The sequence below is a fragment of the Dromaius novaehollandiae genome, chromosome 1 (assembly GCF_036370855.1).
Source record: "Dromaius novaehollandiae isolate bDroNov1 chromosome 1, bDroNov1.hap1, whole genome shotgun sequence".
NCBI lineage: Eukaryota > Metazoa > Chordata > Aves > Casuariiformes > Dromaiidae > Dromaius > Dromaius novaehollandiae.
The window spans coordinates 49,287,996-49,304,366 of NC_088098.1; the positions used below are offsets into that span (position 1 = coordinate 49,287,996).

Consider the following 16,371-nt stretch of genomic DNA (forward strand, 5'->3'; position numbering starts at 1 on the left):
CACAGTGTATATATATGCATTTAGTCAGCCAAATCACATCTGAGGAATTTACATGGAGTTTACAGTGAGGTGTAGTAGGATAATGTGTTCGTTTAGTGAGCGATAGGATACTTCAAAACTTAACTTTCTGGTGATAAATGTTTTTAGGTTGTTTTTAAAGAAAGTGTATACATAATTCATAGATGTCATTTAAAATTCTGTTTTTTGTACAGTTAATAGCCTTTATTGGCCTTCACGGTTGCTGTAGTCCAGTTGTGTCTTGAATGCTAATAAACAGAAAGAAGCAAAGTAACACAGTGTTTATTGACTTGGGTATACTGTGAAAATAAGGGTTCAATATTGCAAATTGTTTCATTTTTTGTTTTAGTATCGGGTTATCACTAAAGCTGTTGAGCTGACGTGATAATAACTTAATGCAGTGCAGTGCAATATGATACATCCTTGTTTTTGTCTCTTAGCGTGTTATAATTCAGCGAATTTTGCCTTGCTTGACCTCTGAGTTTGTGAATCCTGATATGGTACCCTTTGTCTTGCCTAACGTTCTCCTAATTGCTGAGGAGTGCACCAAAGAAGAATATATCAGGCTCATTCTGCCTGATCTTGGTCCTGTTTTTAAGCAGCAAGAACCGATACAGGTATGTTAATTTTGTTCAGGTGACAATTTTTATCTTCAGTGCTTTTTTTCTGAAAAATCACTGGTTGTTCTAGTTCCCTTTTTCAACTTTATTCACACTGTCCACCATCAAGCCAACCTGTTGCCCAAGCAGTGGGCCTTAAATCACAGAAAGCAGATTTTTCCATCAATTTCATTGAGCTTTTCCCCTGCTATTTTAGTTGTTTTTCTGGGGCTTTACCTGTGTTAATAGATGAGAATAGATGAGCAAAAGGAAACATTTAATTTATTACTCAACTCTATCTTTGTTCAGTTGTAGAAGGTATATTTGTAAGAATTTTATCACTCATGAGCAGGACTGTACAGTACAATTTTTGCATATATTGTACCACTAACTAAACCTGTGATTTTTCTTTTTTTTTTTTTTATCCAGATTGTTAACACTGGGATCTTGGGGTGGAAAAGTTGTCACTCTGACACTCTCTTAAAAATATCTTGTTTATTCATGATAATAAAGTAGTGTTTATTTGAGGGCTATGCAGATTTGTGAAAATGGTTCATTTTATTTGAAAAATGTACTGTGATAGTGTCAGTAAGATACCTCTTTTTCTGTTGTCTACATACATAAAAGCAGTAAGGCACTATTTTTACCGTAAAGGAGAAAAGCATTTTCATCCTTTTGTCAACACCATATGCATGACAGTTCTTGAAGATTTTGTCACTAAGCTAGGCATCATGTCTCATCAGGTAACAAGGCAGCTATGCATTCCTTCTGGCTCACCTTGTTTTACTGTAGACTGCTGTTATTTTTCTGCAGAGAACTTAAAGGGCAAGATAAACACTGCAGCGAACAAGTACAATTTTTATTTCTGGGTTTCAGCAAACCACATCAGAGAACTCAGTATCCTGGGGGAGGAGGGAGGGAGGGAACACCTGTAATTGCAGATCCCTTAGAATATTAGAATTAATATTTTTTACTTTTGGTACACCAGACTTTTATGTTAGCTTAGCTTTCGTCTTGAAAAAAATAAACATAGAAAGCTGCTCACTGACAAAAAGCTGATAAGTATCTTATTTGTACTGTTGCATCCTAAGAGGTGACACTATGTTTTGCTGCTTTTAACAGCAGATTTATAAGATAGTCTTCACTCCAAAAACCTTGAGACTTCTTGGTCTCAAGGCTGTATCTAGAGCATAGTGGGCCCAAAAGCTGTTTTATTTCTTAAGAAATGAGGGAAGCAAAGTATAGATTTGAGTTTAGCTTATAAAGAAAGAACTTTGTGAAGTTTCTGTGCGATAAAGTATGATGTGGTTTTGCAGCTTTCCAGATACTATACATTAAATTCTCATGCTGATATTTTTGATGCACATCAAGTACTACATCACATACTGAATCCAGCTTTTATAGGTGGATTTGTGATCAAATGCTTCAAGAACAGCATTTGATCCATAGTTATTGAGGAATTTAGCTTTTTCAATACTGATGTGTATATCAAGATTTTCTGTGGATGGATTTTAACAGAAGACAGTGTTGTAAATTGAAACAAGACCTCCCCCATTTCCACCAAACCATTATGATTTCTTATTTTAGAAGGATTATTCTAAAATGTACGTATTTTGTTTGATCTGTATTTGCTGTTTCTAAAATGCAATAATATGTCAAAGTGTTTTTTGTCTTCCATGCCTTCAGGCCAGCAACATGGTAAGTGATCACATTTACTGAGTTACAAGAAAACTTCTGAAGTTTTAATGCTATGATGCAATAAACTTTAAGTGTATGTTGGTGGAGTTAAAATCTTTTGGCTTCTGAACTGTCCTGTTTTTAATAGATCCTGTTGATCTTCTTGCAAAAAATGGATCTACTCCTAACTAAAACTCCACCAGATGAAATAAAGAACAGCGTTCTACCAATGGTTTACAGAGCCTTGGAAGCACCTTCAATTCAGATCCAGGTGTTGTAATTTCAGCTTTTGTTTTAAAACTGCTTAACTAATCTTTTCTCTATCCTTTAAGGAAAAGAGAAAAGTTTTCTTTTAGAAGTCATTCTTCCCCTGGAATTAGTTTTCAGTTAGCCATAAGCATTCAGGAGTGTGTAGGGGAGGTAAACAGAGAAATTATTAGATAAAGAAGGATTTGGATAATCAGATGTCACTTTCAGCCTTGCAAAGCCTTTCCAGTATTATGGAGAAAGGTTTTTGTTTTTAAGTATCTGCTTGAGATTTTTCTGCAGCAGGAGTTTAGTTACTTGGGTATTTCCTTGCAATTTGTGCTTGATGTTGCTGTCTCTATTTTTTCAGATTTGGCTGCAATTGGGTATTTTTTTTCCTCTATTGCCTAAGTATATTTAATATTGATACACTGTTTTGTCTTTCAGTCTGTGATTGTACTGCTACAGAGTGTTACTGATAATATTCATTTATATTTGCTTGACCCATTTTCTAAGATTCAATCTGCATATCATGATGCTTTATTATTGTAGCTGTTTCTAAGTGAGTCTGATAGATTAAGTTCATTTTAGTGAACATGATGAGTATTTCCTTAAAGGGAATGCTTGGAAAGACAAATTGATTTTGAACTTGAGTAATATTAGTATTAGTTTTATAGTAAACATGCATGTTTCTTTTTTAACTCATGTGGAATTTTTTTTTATAGGAGCTTTGTCTAAACATAATTCCAACATTTGCCAATCTAATAGATTACCCATCAATGAAAAATTCATTGATTCCAAGAATTAAAAATGCATGTTTGCAAACTTCTTCTCTTGCTGTAAGTACACTAATAATTTGATCTCTTTCTCAGTCTTCAGAAAATGTAAAATTACCTGTAATTACTTTGGCTTTTCTGCTGTTGCTTCTTTAAAGAAAAGCCCATCAATATGCTGTCATTTCTTTTTAAGATTTTTTACTGTAACAATGGTATGTTCCAGCACATTGTATGTTAACAGTGTTTGTCCTGTAGAAAAAACAAGGTCTTGTGAGCAGTATGCAACTCTGTATTTTCCTTTAATGATACAAAGGTTTTTTTTTGAACTCGCCTTGAGTTTTCAGATATGAAAGTTGTAGTTTCAGAAGCACCTTCCTTCTTCTCATAAATATGAGTTTTATGTGTCTTTTTTTCTTAGGCAAAAAAATAGTTAAGATGTTCTTTAATTTTTATCATACTTTGTAGGTCCGGGTAAACTCACTAGTGTGCTTAGGAAAGATTTTGGAGTACTTAGATAAATGGTTTGTGCTTGATGATATTCTACCTTTTCTACAACAAATTCCATCCAAGGAACCTGCAGTGCTAATGGGAATTTTAGGTAACTAATATTTTCAATTTTCTCCTCTTTTGTATTTTGATGTTGTAATCTTAGGGCTTTCTGTACAATCATTGATAAGGTTTGCATAGTCTAGATAAAATATCTTGTTTCTTGTTCTTAGGTAGGTCCCTGTTCAGTTACCTAATGTATTGCTGTTACTTCTGTCGCTAGTCTATATATTTGTGGTCCTTAGGGCCCAGCACAGTTCCGAGTACTTTTTGCAGTTCTCAGGCTGTGACACTTTTGTGGACTCTATGGCCCACCCAGCCAGAAAGGCAGTTTCCCTCGGAGGAACATAAAATCTGTCCTCTTTCAGTTACTGAGCACTTTGCTAGAGCTTTTAAGATGCTACTGTTGCTTTCAATTACCACTGTTGCATGTCAGATGCTATGGATGATTATCTATTATGAATCTATTGCTCTTCACTGCAGCTTTTGCTAGATAAATTTTGCCCTTTAAACAAAGATGTGGCTGCCTTTGCACTGAAATGGAGTGTGCTCTGGGTGAGATTTCAAAAACAGCTAACATAAATGGGCAGCTTGCTACTTCTGGAAGGGAAGGCCCAGTTGTGCTTCCCTAGTGCCACTATGGCACTTGCCCAACTCAGGCTACATGCTTTTAACAACTTGAGCGGGCTCATGAGAAGACCAGATGACCAGAGTCACTGCCAAGGAGAGGTGTGACTGCATTATCAAGTGTGGGAGACAGTGACCGTTTCTCTTACAGCAAAGCAGTAGGCAGAAGACCATTTGTAACAGTTGAGCTATAGGAGCAACAACCCTCATTAGAGCACTGTAACAAATATGTGATGGTAGTACTTTTTTAATTTGCTCGCAATCATCAAGTGTGCATCTGCCTGTACTAAATTAAAGCTGCCCTCTTTCCCTTAATCCCTGCAGCTTTAATCTGTACCCGATGTCTGAGAATGAGGGACAGTGCATCTTTTCCCTTAGTTGTATTACTCCTGAATTCTACTCAGCTGCAGCAAGCAGCTGAACCCTAGTTTGGAGATGAGCTGAATTCAATTTTGGATACACTGGATCCGTTTTTTTTGTTTGTTTGTTTGTTTTTGTTTTTTTTTCCCCAAAGTACATTCCATTGTGTGTGTGAAATCTTCTCTGGCCAGCTGACAGCTGTGTTCTGGTAGTAACATGGAAAGTGAGGAAAGCTTCTTCCTCTGTTGTGCCAGTATGTTCAGCGTTCGCCACAAAAGTGGACTATTTAAGCACATAGGAATCCTGCTGTCAGAAATGCTATAAAACTGGTAGGCTTAAGGTTGGATCCCTCGTGCCTCCTTCCTTTTTCACTGATTTTAAAACAGATAAGGCCTATGCATGGTTTCTGATCCTGTGTATAACACAGCCCTAAACTTCCAGGTAAGAGTCTTTGGCAAGTACAGTCAGAGCACTGTGTGTCAGTTCACTAACCATATTCACACTGCAAGCCATTTGCAATGTGCCAGGAGCAAACACCTCCTTAGTTAATGGAGCACGATTACAAAGTGGCAGTTTGTTAATTTATGGTAACTCAGTTACTTGTGATGAGCTGTTCGAAGACCCACATTCTCTGGTAATAGACCAGAACAATACTTTGACTAATAATACCAGACTTCGTAGCTGCAAAGTATTACTCTGAGCCTCCAGGACTTTCCTTTTGCTCTGAATGTTAGCAAAGCCTCTTGTTATAATACATTTATGTTGTGGATGAGTACTTCATTTTTATGACTTTTCTATCTTGTTTGTGCTTGGTTGCACACAGAACCAATGTATGTTCAGATTATCAGTACCTACAGAGAGTGCAACCTTCTTGGAGTTTGTTCTTGTTATTTACTAAACTTAACAATTTTGCTATTTTAATGTTGTGTGTCAGGTATTTACAAATGTACATTTACTCATAAGAAGTTGGGAATTACCAAAGAGCAGCTTGCAGGAAAAGTATTGCCCCATCTGATTCCTCTTAGTATTGAGAACAATCTGAATCTCAGTCAGGTAGGAACATGACTATTTTGCATGCTTTTACTTGATAAACTGGTAGAGAATTGATTTAAACTGTTGTCACAGAAGAATTTGTAGGTTTCTCTATGTCTGTGTCTGATGTAAAAAATGCTTTCAATATTACTGTATTTGCATGCTTTAAAGGTTGTTTATTTAGTGGTCTTAACTAATATAGTATAAAATTTGAAAATGCATACCATCACATTTCTAAAGTTATATATCAGTTGTATATCCTAGCTTTTTACTTAACTTTTTGCATTTTGAAGTCTTTAAATCTTTGTATCGCTAACATTTTCACTAGTAATTGCCAAAAAAAAGGTTAAGCCTTTAAACTGAAGTGTGTTTTTTAAATGAAAAACTAACAGACTTCTGTTAGGGTGGGTAGGTGTTTGAGTGGTTAGGTCAGAGTCACTAAAAGTTGTTTCTGATGTTTTAGGGTAAGTCTGACTGGTATCTGTCAGAGCTAAAGCAGTAACTGAGTCCTGAAGAAGTAACTAGATGTATCAAATTGTGGGGCTAAAAATAGAGGAAATGCAAACAACTTTTAAGTTACTTGATCTGTTCCCTTCTATTTGCATATTTTACACTACAGAAAATTGGGAGGTTACTAGACAGACTGTTAAAGTTGGTGATATTACTGTAGAATATGAAGCAACATAAGAAAAATAAAATGATTGTGGTAACGTTAGCAGGACATTTAAAATGGATGGATGGTGCTGCTTTTGAAATACACTGTAAAATATTTGGGACAAAATTGAATGAGATTAAATCAAATCTGAGACAAACAATTCCTGGAGTAAGAGTATATTGCCTTCCAAACATCATGGTGAAGAAGTTAGCCAGCTAACATAGTTACAATCCAAATAAAAAGCTACATTACAGTCTTAATCTTTCTTGTCTTAGTTTAGTTTGTAAATATTGCAGATAGTATAGAAGTGCAATCATGCTGCTATGAATTAATTAGGAAATAGAATACCTAATACAGTTTTTCTGGAAAACAAATCTAGTAATGCTCATTGTGATCTTTTGTTGTTGTTTTTTTTTTGTTTGGGTTGCCTCACTTTTTTTTTTTTTCAGCTTATATATTGTTTTCACTATTTCAGTATACATTCTAGCTGGGTATGTCATCCAAGGTAGTGAAGCTGGACTATAAATTATTTAAAATGTGTAGTTTATCTGACATTGTATATTGTAAGTTTTATGTGATATTAGCTTTTAAGCTCTAAATGTCTGGATTCTGTCACTGCAAAATCCAAACTTCCTGTACGTTTCTTTTACAGTTCAATTCTTTTATTTGTGTTATAAAAGATATGCTTAATAGATTGGAGGCAGAGCATAAAACAAAACTTGAACAACTTCATGTCATGCAAGAACAACAGAAGTAAGTGTGCGTTTGCCTGTATGCTAGAAAAAGAGCACGTGAGGAGAGATGAATTTCAGTTCATCTTTTTAGCAAATGTGAGAAAACTCTATCCACAGCAACATAAAATCTTGGTAATTCCCACTTCAGTAACTGGGAATTATCTCAGATAAGCATGATTGTCAGCAAAGATTTATGAGTCTTAGAATGATATTATTATTATGACATCAGTGGTTTTACAATCCTTTACACTTACATTAGGAAGTCACAGTTTATTCATTTATTCTGGGTAATTTTTAATGAATTTGTGAAATATGAGTTCATACTGAGCTCCACTAGTTTGGTTTTATGTGTGTGTACTAAGAGTAGCTGCTTTTGTGTAGTTACTGAGAACACACACCACAGTGGAGAAACATAAACACAGCAGACCTTTAGAAGGCAATGGTATTTGAAGATATCTATGCCTGTTTTACGGAGGCTGATATGAGCTGAAATTTTTGAGGCAAATTAACTTGCTATCTGAAGTCTACATTACCCACTTAAAGGAGAAAGGAAGACCATTTGAAATGATCATTATGAAACCTTTATACTTTAGAATACTAACATTTTCCAGTCTCCTACAGCTATTCTGAATATGGCAGTGCTCTGATAATACATTTTTTTGGATATTGTTTAAATGCAGAAAAATAATCTGCATTCCTGAATTAGTGTTGTGGATGTGACCGTGCAGTTATCGTTTTGTAATATATATACTCTGTACTATGTAGATCTTTGGACATAGCTAATCAAATGAGTGTTTCTGAAGAGGCAAGATCTACCAGCACCAGTAATCAGGTAAGAGATAATATTTTATTGCATTAGTGACATACAAAAGTTTGAAATTTAAAATCACCTAATCAATATTTGCATCACCTTAAATTACAACATTTCAAATAACTTATGATTTTGTTTCTTTTAATTTAAACAGATTGACAAGGTATTTAATAATACTGGAACTGACCTCCTAACTAGTGGATCTGACAGTAAAGAGAATGAGTTGTCATCAAAACAGAAAAAGGTGTGGGTTTTTTTTGTTTTGGAGTTCTGTTATATGCATCTGTCTAGTACAAGGCTGATGTGCATAAGAAGTGTATGTAAATATTTTCATATTTGAGACTTTTAAGGGAAAACTAACTGCTTTTGCCTAGCAGAACCCCAAGTAGTCACATGTGGAAATGCACTGAAAAATGTTTAAACCTCAGCCTTGAATTTCCGTGAAAACCTGTCCTTGAAAATAGCTTTGTGCAAAGTATGCATTAATTGGAGTTATACATTTTTGATCATTTTCTTCCTCCTTAGTTACAGGTATAATGAGTTATACTGAAACTTCAGCAGTGGATTTAGATATAAAAATCAAAATGCTCAGGCAACTTCATTATGAAATTACAAAAGGAAATGAAGATCAAATACAGAATTTCATGTAGTAGTAGAGACTAAGATTTACTATAAAAATTAAAACTTAAGTGAAAATGAACAATAAATATGGGAATAAGTAAAAAGCAAAGAAAAAGCATGACATGAAATAGCTTACCCTTATAGGTGATATTCTGTTAAAACATCCTTCTCATGGCTATTAAAATACAAATTCCTTTCCAACTGCACTGTCAGTTGTAATTCTTTATCAAGTGACAGTTGGTAGAGTATTCATATAAAAATAAAAACCAAACAGAACACTTTTTTTATGTCCAGCATTAGGAAGTCAAAGCTAAAATGTTTTTGTTGTGATGAAATATCTATTTATTTGATACCTTCCCAGAATTTATCATTATGCTACCTTTAGTATTGTATTTATTTGCCTTAAGTACTTTTTAACAGTATGATAAATGTAGTAATAGATTTTGTGCTTAGTCACTTTATTTTTATATAAATAATGCTTATTCTATCACACGTTGTTGAAATGACGGTGCTATTTATGAAATAAAAATAACATAAATATCTATACTGTCCAGCTTATTGACAGTACTTTCCCTTTTAAAGGCATCACTTACACTTGAAGAAAAGCAAAAGTTAGCTAAAGAACAAGAACAGGCACAGAAATTGAAAAGCCAGCAACCTCTAAAGCCACAAGCGACTGCAATAACACCTCCATTGAAGCAGGTGAGAGATAACGAACTACTACATTGTTTCCATTGCAGCTGTGATGCTTTTTCCTTGGAAGTACTGTACCCAATTAGCACTTTTTCCCCTGTGATTCACCTTTGTTATCCCTGGTAGTAACATGGTAGAGTTGAGGAAAAACTAACTAAATTGTAATCTGCCTTCCATTTGCATTGTTAGCTGTATTTTCAACATTTTAAATTGTAGTAGTTTTCAAAGATGACATCACTACTGGAAGCCCATTATTCTAGATGTGGGAAAAGCACATAGGAAAAAAAAATCTTCTCTGAAGATTTTATTAACTAAATATACAATACAATTTTTATTTATACAGTTTTTGGGGGGTAGGAATGAGGCATGTAAGCAGATGGGCACAGTAGTACTTGGTGTCTATAGTTTTAGTAGTGAAACTAAATTACAAAACAACTGAACTTCTAAGTAGTGAAGAATGAAAATAACGTAACGGCTCTCGTGTGCAATTACATTTAATGCCTAATTCAATGCAATAAATTCCAGTTTCTGAAAAATGAATGCCACTTCTATATTGACTGCAGGAGCAATGATAAAGATTGTTGCTAGTGTGTCTGTAAAGAAAAAGTGTCTAACCACATTGTATTTTGCAGACAAAAGACTTGACAGATACCTTGATAGATAATATGTCATCTTTGACATCTATCAACAAAACTAAAGTTGCATCTTCAAACAGCTTCTCTTCTGTCCCTTCTATGGGTGTTGGAGTAGGATTTTCATCACCTGTTGACAGCACAAAGAGAAATATAACAAACGGACTAAATACTAGTATGGGTTTTCAGACTGCTGGATTCGGTATGGGAACTGCTCCCACCACTCAGAATTTCTTCGGTGGTCCAAGCACAACGGGAACAACCAAGATGAACATTGTACCAACCGCCAATATGCCAAATTACAGTCCCATGAGTGCTGCATCTGCAATCTCTCCACTGACACAACAAAACAGACCCCCAGATATGTCTGCTTTAGATAATCTTTTTGGTCCTCAAAAACCCAAAGTCAGTATGAAACAGTTGGCTCAACAGAAGTCAAACCAGTGGGTTAATCAGTTTGTACCCCCACAAGGGTCCCCAAGTGCAAGTGGTTCAGTCTTGGGACCTCAGATGAACATGATAGGACAGCCTGGCTTTGGTATACAGGGTAATCCTTTCTTTACTCCTCAGAACTTTGCACAACCAGCAAACACGATGACAAACAGCAACTCAGCTAGCAATGACTTAAAAGATCTTTTTGGGTAAAATGTCTTATTTTCTTCTTTCAAAGGTTGGTGAAATTTTAATCATGGGTAAGCTGATTAACATCTTTTTTGATTAGGAAAAGTATGACTTGGGGAAACTTTCCACTCAGCAAAATAAATAATTTTGCACTAGAAAAAAACTGTTTTTACATTGTCCCGGTAACGCGGTGGAAAACATAAGTGCGAAGTCATCTTCTGTGATAATGATTTCCCTTCTGCTTACCCAACTTCAGAGCATTGGAGGTAGGATGCATATATTCACTCAAAAAAAACCCTAAATACTTCAGAATTATTCAAAAATGTATTCAATCAACTCCAGCATTTATATGAAATTTTATTTCTTAAATTAAACAAAAATGGTTAGGGGGTTATAATGCTAGTGAATACAATTTAGTGCTATCCTATGGATCAGTGTCTGCTAAATTCAACTCTTGATGATTTGTGTAGCCTGAATTTGGCACAAACTGTCATTATGCCTTATGACAGTATGTGAAAAGTAAACTCATGCTTCATCAGATAGTTTTGTTAGCCATGTTACATAGAAATACCCCTAATGCACAACTATACAGCAGGCTAAGAAAATAAAATATTTTGACTTTCTTCTCTTAGGAGGAAATTAGGATTAATATGGTGGTTGACTACCACAAGATTCAGGAGGCATAAGAAATGATTTTAAAACATAGTACAAATTTGGGACAGAGGAAAAACACTGCTCCAATGGACATACTTTTTAAGTCCTGTTTTATAATGTCCGACCATAGTTACCAGCCCCATAGCAAAAGCCCCATACCACTTAAGCAGGATTTTAAAATACTTTAAAATACTTGATCATATTTATTATGTATTTCTGTGTTTTGACTAATTTGATACTGCTTCCAGCCAGGGTGGGGAAAAAAATATATATATACATGAGTAGTTATGGAACCTCCTAGAAAAAATGTTCTCTGTAAAGTTCAAATGCTGACTGTCCCAACTTGTAACAATTGGTTGAATTACACAGAAATATTTTGAATTACTTCGTAGTCTTTGGCACTATTGGGAAGATGGAAAAGGACTGCCTGGTAGAAGTTACTGTTACACATGGTTGTGTGAAAAAGCAGATTGCCATTAATTGCCATGATTAGAATAAACTATTACTTTTTAATTTTGTTTTAACTAAATTCCTTATGAAGGATAGATGAATATGAAGCAAGTTCTCACGTACAGATTTGTAAGCTGTAGAATACATGGTAAATACACGGATATTTAAATCCTTTTTATTGTATTATTCCAAATTTAATAAAGCTCTCCAGAAAACCAAGCAGTAGTTTCTTCTACTTCCCAGAAGGTAGGTGTTCAACTTGCCCATGATAGAATCTCTGCTCTGTCAGATATTACAGTTGGGTTTTAACTTTTTCTTTCCTAGGAATTTCAGGAACTTTATTACATAATATTTTGAAGATGATAGCTGGCTATTTTGAGAAGGAAAGAACTGGTTACCTTTTTTATGGAAAGCCTACGTACTTTATTTTTCAAAGCCTTTCACTGAAGAAATTGTTCTTTCATTTGCTGCTTAAGAAACCAAAGGGCCTTATGCTGTAAATGTGACTTGTATTTTGTTATATTTCCACAGTTCTCAGCGGTAATAGCATTAAGCGTATTTCTTAAATAATTGTTTATGTATTATAGCTTCTGCCTTAGTCATATTATTTTAAGATACCTGGGACCAGTGAAATTGTGGTTTAGAAAACAATGCCTAACACATTGTGATGCTTATGTGCTCTTAGTATTCATGGTAAATGTTGTAGATTATGTTAAGATATCTATGTAACTTAAATACAATACTGGAACTGTTAAAATATTATTTAAGTTCATCTACAGTTACTGGTACTCTACACTCTGAATCACACAAAGTCTTCTTTTTTATGTCAGCTTTTGAAAGCTACATTTTTTTAGGGCAACATAAGGCAAAACTTTGAAGGATTACTTGAATCTGTTTTCCTCTAAATTATTTGGAAAATCAGGTTATATTAAAATAACATCTCTTAGGACTTGACCCTGCATTATATTAATATATCCATAGTGAAGGCAGGTTTAACCTCCATTGCCCTGATCTGGGGTTTCAGTCCCTGATGTCCCTGGACTGGGAGTATTCAGAGCTGGATTTGGATTTAACTTAATGGAGGGAAAGTTAACTGCAAAATTTTTATCACATCTTATGTTCCAGACCTCTTAAATTATGGGTTTTTGGGGTCTGTGCTTTTGGCATGGGCTGTTTGAGAATACAATGTATTTTGTAAAAACAAAACCAAAAAAATCCTGTAGGTTCAGATTAAGAGGGGCTCCTCTGTGCCGTGGTAATGTATTGGAATAACATCTTTATCTGGCTCAAGTAATATGAAATGTTTTGTGTTTTGCATTTCAGAACATGATTTTGATTTCTGCTGCTTGCAGCAATTTTCAGAATGGCCAGAGTAGAAGAATAATAACAAAAGAAAAATGAAACAGGTGCTTGTGGAAATCATAGGAGTTTTTTCCAGTTATTTAAAAATTTGAAAAATAATTTCAGTTAAAATCAGAGGGCCAAATCCATCTTTCTTGTAGATGCTTCATGCTTAGAGAGTCAGGAAGCTGAATGTGTGTGAACTTCTTAAATTATTTCTGCTTAACTTAAAGGGAAGAGGAGTTACAAGAGGTAAGTCACCAAGGCCATGTGCCTCTTGGCTCCTACTGTAATACCTTTTCTTTAGGAAACCTTGTCCGGTTGATCTCTCCACTTGCAAATTGTCATTCTGAGGCTCTGCAAGAGCCTGGAAAATTGGCGTTGTGGCCAGAGTACATAGCACTGTTGGAGAGCAGCAGTTGTACTTCAGATCCAGTGGGAGGTAGGGAATGAGCGGGAGGAAGGGGTGATGTTATAGAGTAGGGGCATTCCAGGGGCCTTCTGTGTCTGGACCTGGGTGGAAAGCAGCATAACATCTAGACTGCTCTTTTCTTTGTATTTGTTTTTATGTTTTTCCTTGCTGAACGCTGAAGCAGTGGGGATTGTTTAGCCCTAATGCAATACAGAATGGAGAACACGGGTGGGAAGTTGATATCTGATTTACAAAATTGCAAATTCTTTCTCTGAAAAAGTAACTTGGTAAATAAATAAATATTATAATGCCCTGAACGATATTATAAATTACACCAAATCTATGCCTTTTGTATTCAACCAAATTTAAAAGAAAAATGTGGAAGCATGGCAGGTTGTATTACGGCCCCCCCGCCCTGTGCACTCATATCATCCTGAGCAGATCTTCATTAGCACTTTATGTTAGTTTGTAAAGGAGAGATAAAAAGGAGGAGGGAATAAGTTCCTATTTTTTAACTGATTTAGCTATAATATGTTTTCTACAAAAGGAGAAATGCAAAGGAGAGAGATGGAAATATCTGCACATCCTAAGTATAAGCATTACTTGTCCTGTCACTATCCTGGTGTATAACCTAAATGAATGCTTTTATACTAAGTCAGTAGACTTTTCCATATTTAGAATTGTTGATTCAATGTGGTTTTTTTGAAGTATGAAAGCCTCTGAAGCATTTTTTTGAAAAACTAATTTTAGAAAACAAACTAATCCTCTGACTGGACTGACTTGTATTGAAGAGGCTTGAAAAACCTCCTCTGCGGGGCTGACTGAGAGGACCTTGGAAACGACTGACTTGCCGATTAGCATAGAAGCCCCTGGGCTCTCTCAAGGGGAGAGAAATAGGGAGTGAAATGGCAAGTGTCATTTCAAGGAAGGATGAGGGAGCAGATTTTTGCATTCCTTTTCACACAAGTCTTGTGGATGAGGCACAGAACAGCCTATGGAAAAGTCCAAAGATACCCTGCTTATGTAGGACAGCAGCACCAGAGGAGCCTTTGGAAAGGTAAGGGAGTCCACCAGTTATCTGGGGGGAGTGAGGAGAGAAATTTTACTGGGAAATTGGATAGGATTCCCTAGTCTGTTTTAATGAATATACTGTATCTTTCTCCCCCCTAGCTGTAATGTGAATTAAATAGAGATGCCTTGCGGGGATGCTGTGGCCTTATAGGTCTGCCCGAAAGTTGAGTACCCCAAGTAAAAAGCAGATTTTTTTTTGATATATAGGTGTACAACATTACAAGCCTTATTATTTAAAACTTTCTTTTTCTGTTAACTTTTGTCTTTCTAGTAACACTTGCTCCACCTGTTCCACAAATACCCCACTAGCCTTTAAAGCAAGAAAAATGTGTGTGTTAATTTTTATATTGTAACCTCTGTTGTGTGTGTGTCAGTAGCTAGGAAGGTAAGTGTGTATTTAGATTACAGGGTAATACTTGGTTCAGTTACACTGCACCATGAGAGCAAAAATTAAATGAGAAGTTAAATTGGAGTCAAATTCCACAGGGCAATACAGACAATGAATTATGCAATCCTTTTGCTATGTATTATACATGCATATGGTTAGTGTGCCCACTACTACCGGATTTGACCAGAAAAGGAAGGGTTTTTTTTGAAAAACAAATTTAGGAACACTGGATCTCTCATTGCAGAGGAAATTTTTGGACTTCTGAATGACCTTTGTTTATTGATTAGGAGTTTTTATTTGCGGGGTGGGGTGGGGTGGGATATTGCTGTTTTGTGCCATTTCAAATGACAGAAATGTTTGAGGAGGGCAGCAAGATTGTGTTGTATATGTGACCCTTTTTTGGTCTTTGCTAAAATAAGAGATATGCTGCATTTTATATACTTGTTGTGAACTTTTATCCTGAAATACTTGTGAGGAAGCTGATCTGGAGAATTTCAGATGAGTAAGCTAATTTTCAAGTGAGGTCCTGCTTTGTACGCATCTTTCCATTAGGTTTTGACTGCTGTACGAGGAATTACACAAGGCCCTAAAACCTCGGATTCATACATCAAATCCCCTTGGCTACCAAGCCTCCCACTTAAATCGACAGAACAAATAAGCCCCTGCGCTTGTGATGTCTTTAAGTTCTCAGAAGCGGTTCTAACTGCTGTACAGATTCCTGGGATGAAGTTGTAAATCAAAACTGCTTTAATGTGTTATAGTGAACTCAGGCCTTGTGCAAAATATCTGTTGATTTGTCTAATCGTACAGTCTCTGTACTAGTGGCAGTTTTATGTTTAGATTGTAAAACATTAAAATTCTCATGAGGTGTATAAAGTGATGTTATTATAGTGTCAGCTGTGATTCATCATCAGAACCATCATAGCATGGCATTCGTGTATCTCTGGTTTGTTGGACAGCTCTTCAAAATCAAATTTATTCTTGTATCAACTTTTAGATCAGTTACTTTAAAAATATGTAAAAGCTAGTGACCGTTTCAAGGAATTCATATCACTTTGTACTGTGAATGAGGTTGCCTATGGAAATAAATGAACTTTTCATATTTTCATGTTGGAAGATATTTTTATTTTAACTTTCCATAAAAATTAACGAATAATAACTTACGTGGAAGACTTGCATATGACTTTATATTTTGTTTGAAATATAGTTTAACCTACAGCAAATTCATTTTGAGTTTATTTCCTCCAGCTGTTGCTGTCCAGACATCTGTGAAACGGGGGAACATATTGCTGTCATGCAAAGAGTGAAAGTCCTGGGGAAAAACTGAGTAACTAGGTATCTCTATAATTAGCATTTACCTGTAAGAAGAGTCTGGGGTTCTGACCTTGAAGTGGTCTGGCAAGGTGG

General features: G+C 35.5%; 1 protein-coding gene across 2 annotated transcripts in view; it reads left to right on the plus strand.

Moving 5' to 3' along the window:
• SCYL2 (SCY1 like pseudokinase 2) overlaps positions 1 to 16,066 on the plus strand; it is a 39,440-nt gene extending 23,374 nt beyond the window's left edge. For both annotated transcript variants that reach the window (XM_064510635.1, XM_064510641.1), the window contains exons 10-19: positions 459 to 635; positions 2,443 to 2,565; positions 3,266 to 3,379; positions 3,782 to 3,914; positions 5,784 to 5,902; positions 7,189 to 7,289; positions 8,036 to 8,102; positions 8,236 to 8,325; positions 9,285 to 9,404; positions 10,028 to 16,066. In XM_064510635.1, the coding sequence (XP_064366705.1) occupies positions 459 to 635; positions 2,443 to 2,565; positions 3,266 to 3,379; positions 3,782 to 3,914; positions 5,784 to 5,902; positions 7,189 to 7,289; positions 8,036 to 8,102; positions 8,236 to 8,325; positions 9,285 to 9,404; positions 10,028 to 10,672 (1,689 nt within the window). In that variant the 3' untranslated portion in view covers positions 10,673 to 16,066. The remainder of the gene's footprint in view (positions 1 to 458; positions 636 to 2,442; positions 2,566 to 3,265; positions 3,380 to 3,781; positions 3,915 to 5,783; positions 5,903 to 7,188; positions 7,290 to 8,035; positions 8,103 to 8,235; positions 8,326 to 9,284; positions 9,405 to 10,027) is intronic.
• The last annotated feature ends 305 nt before the right edge of the window (positions 16,067 to 16,371 follow it).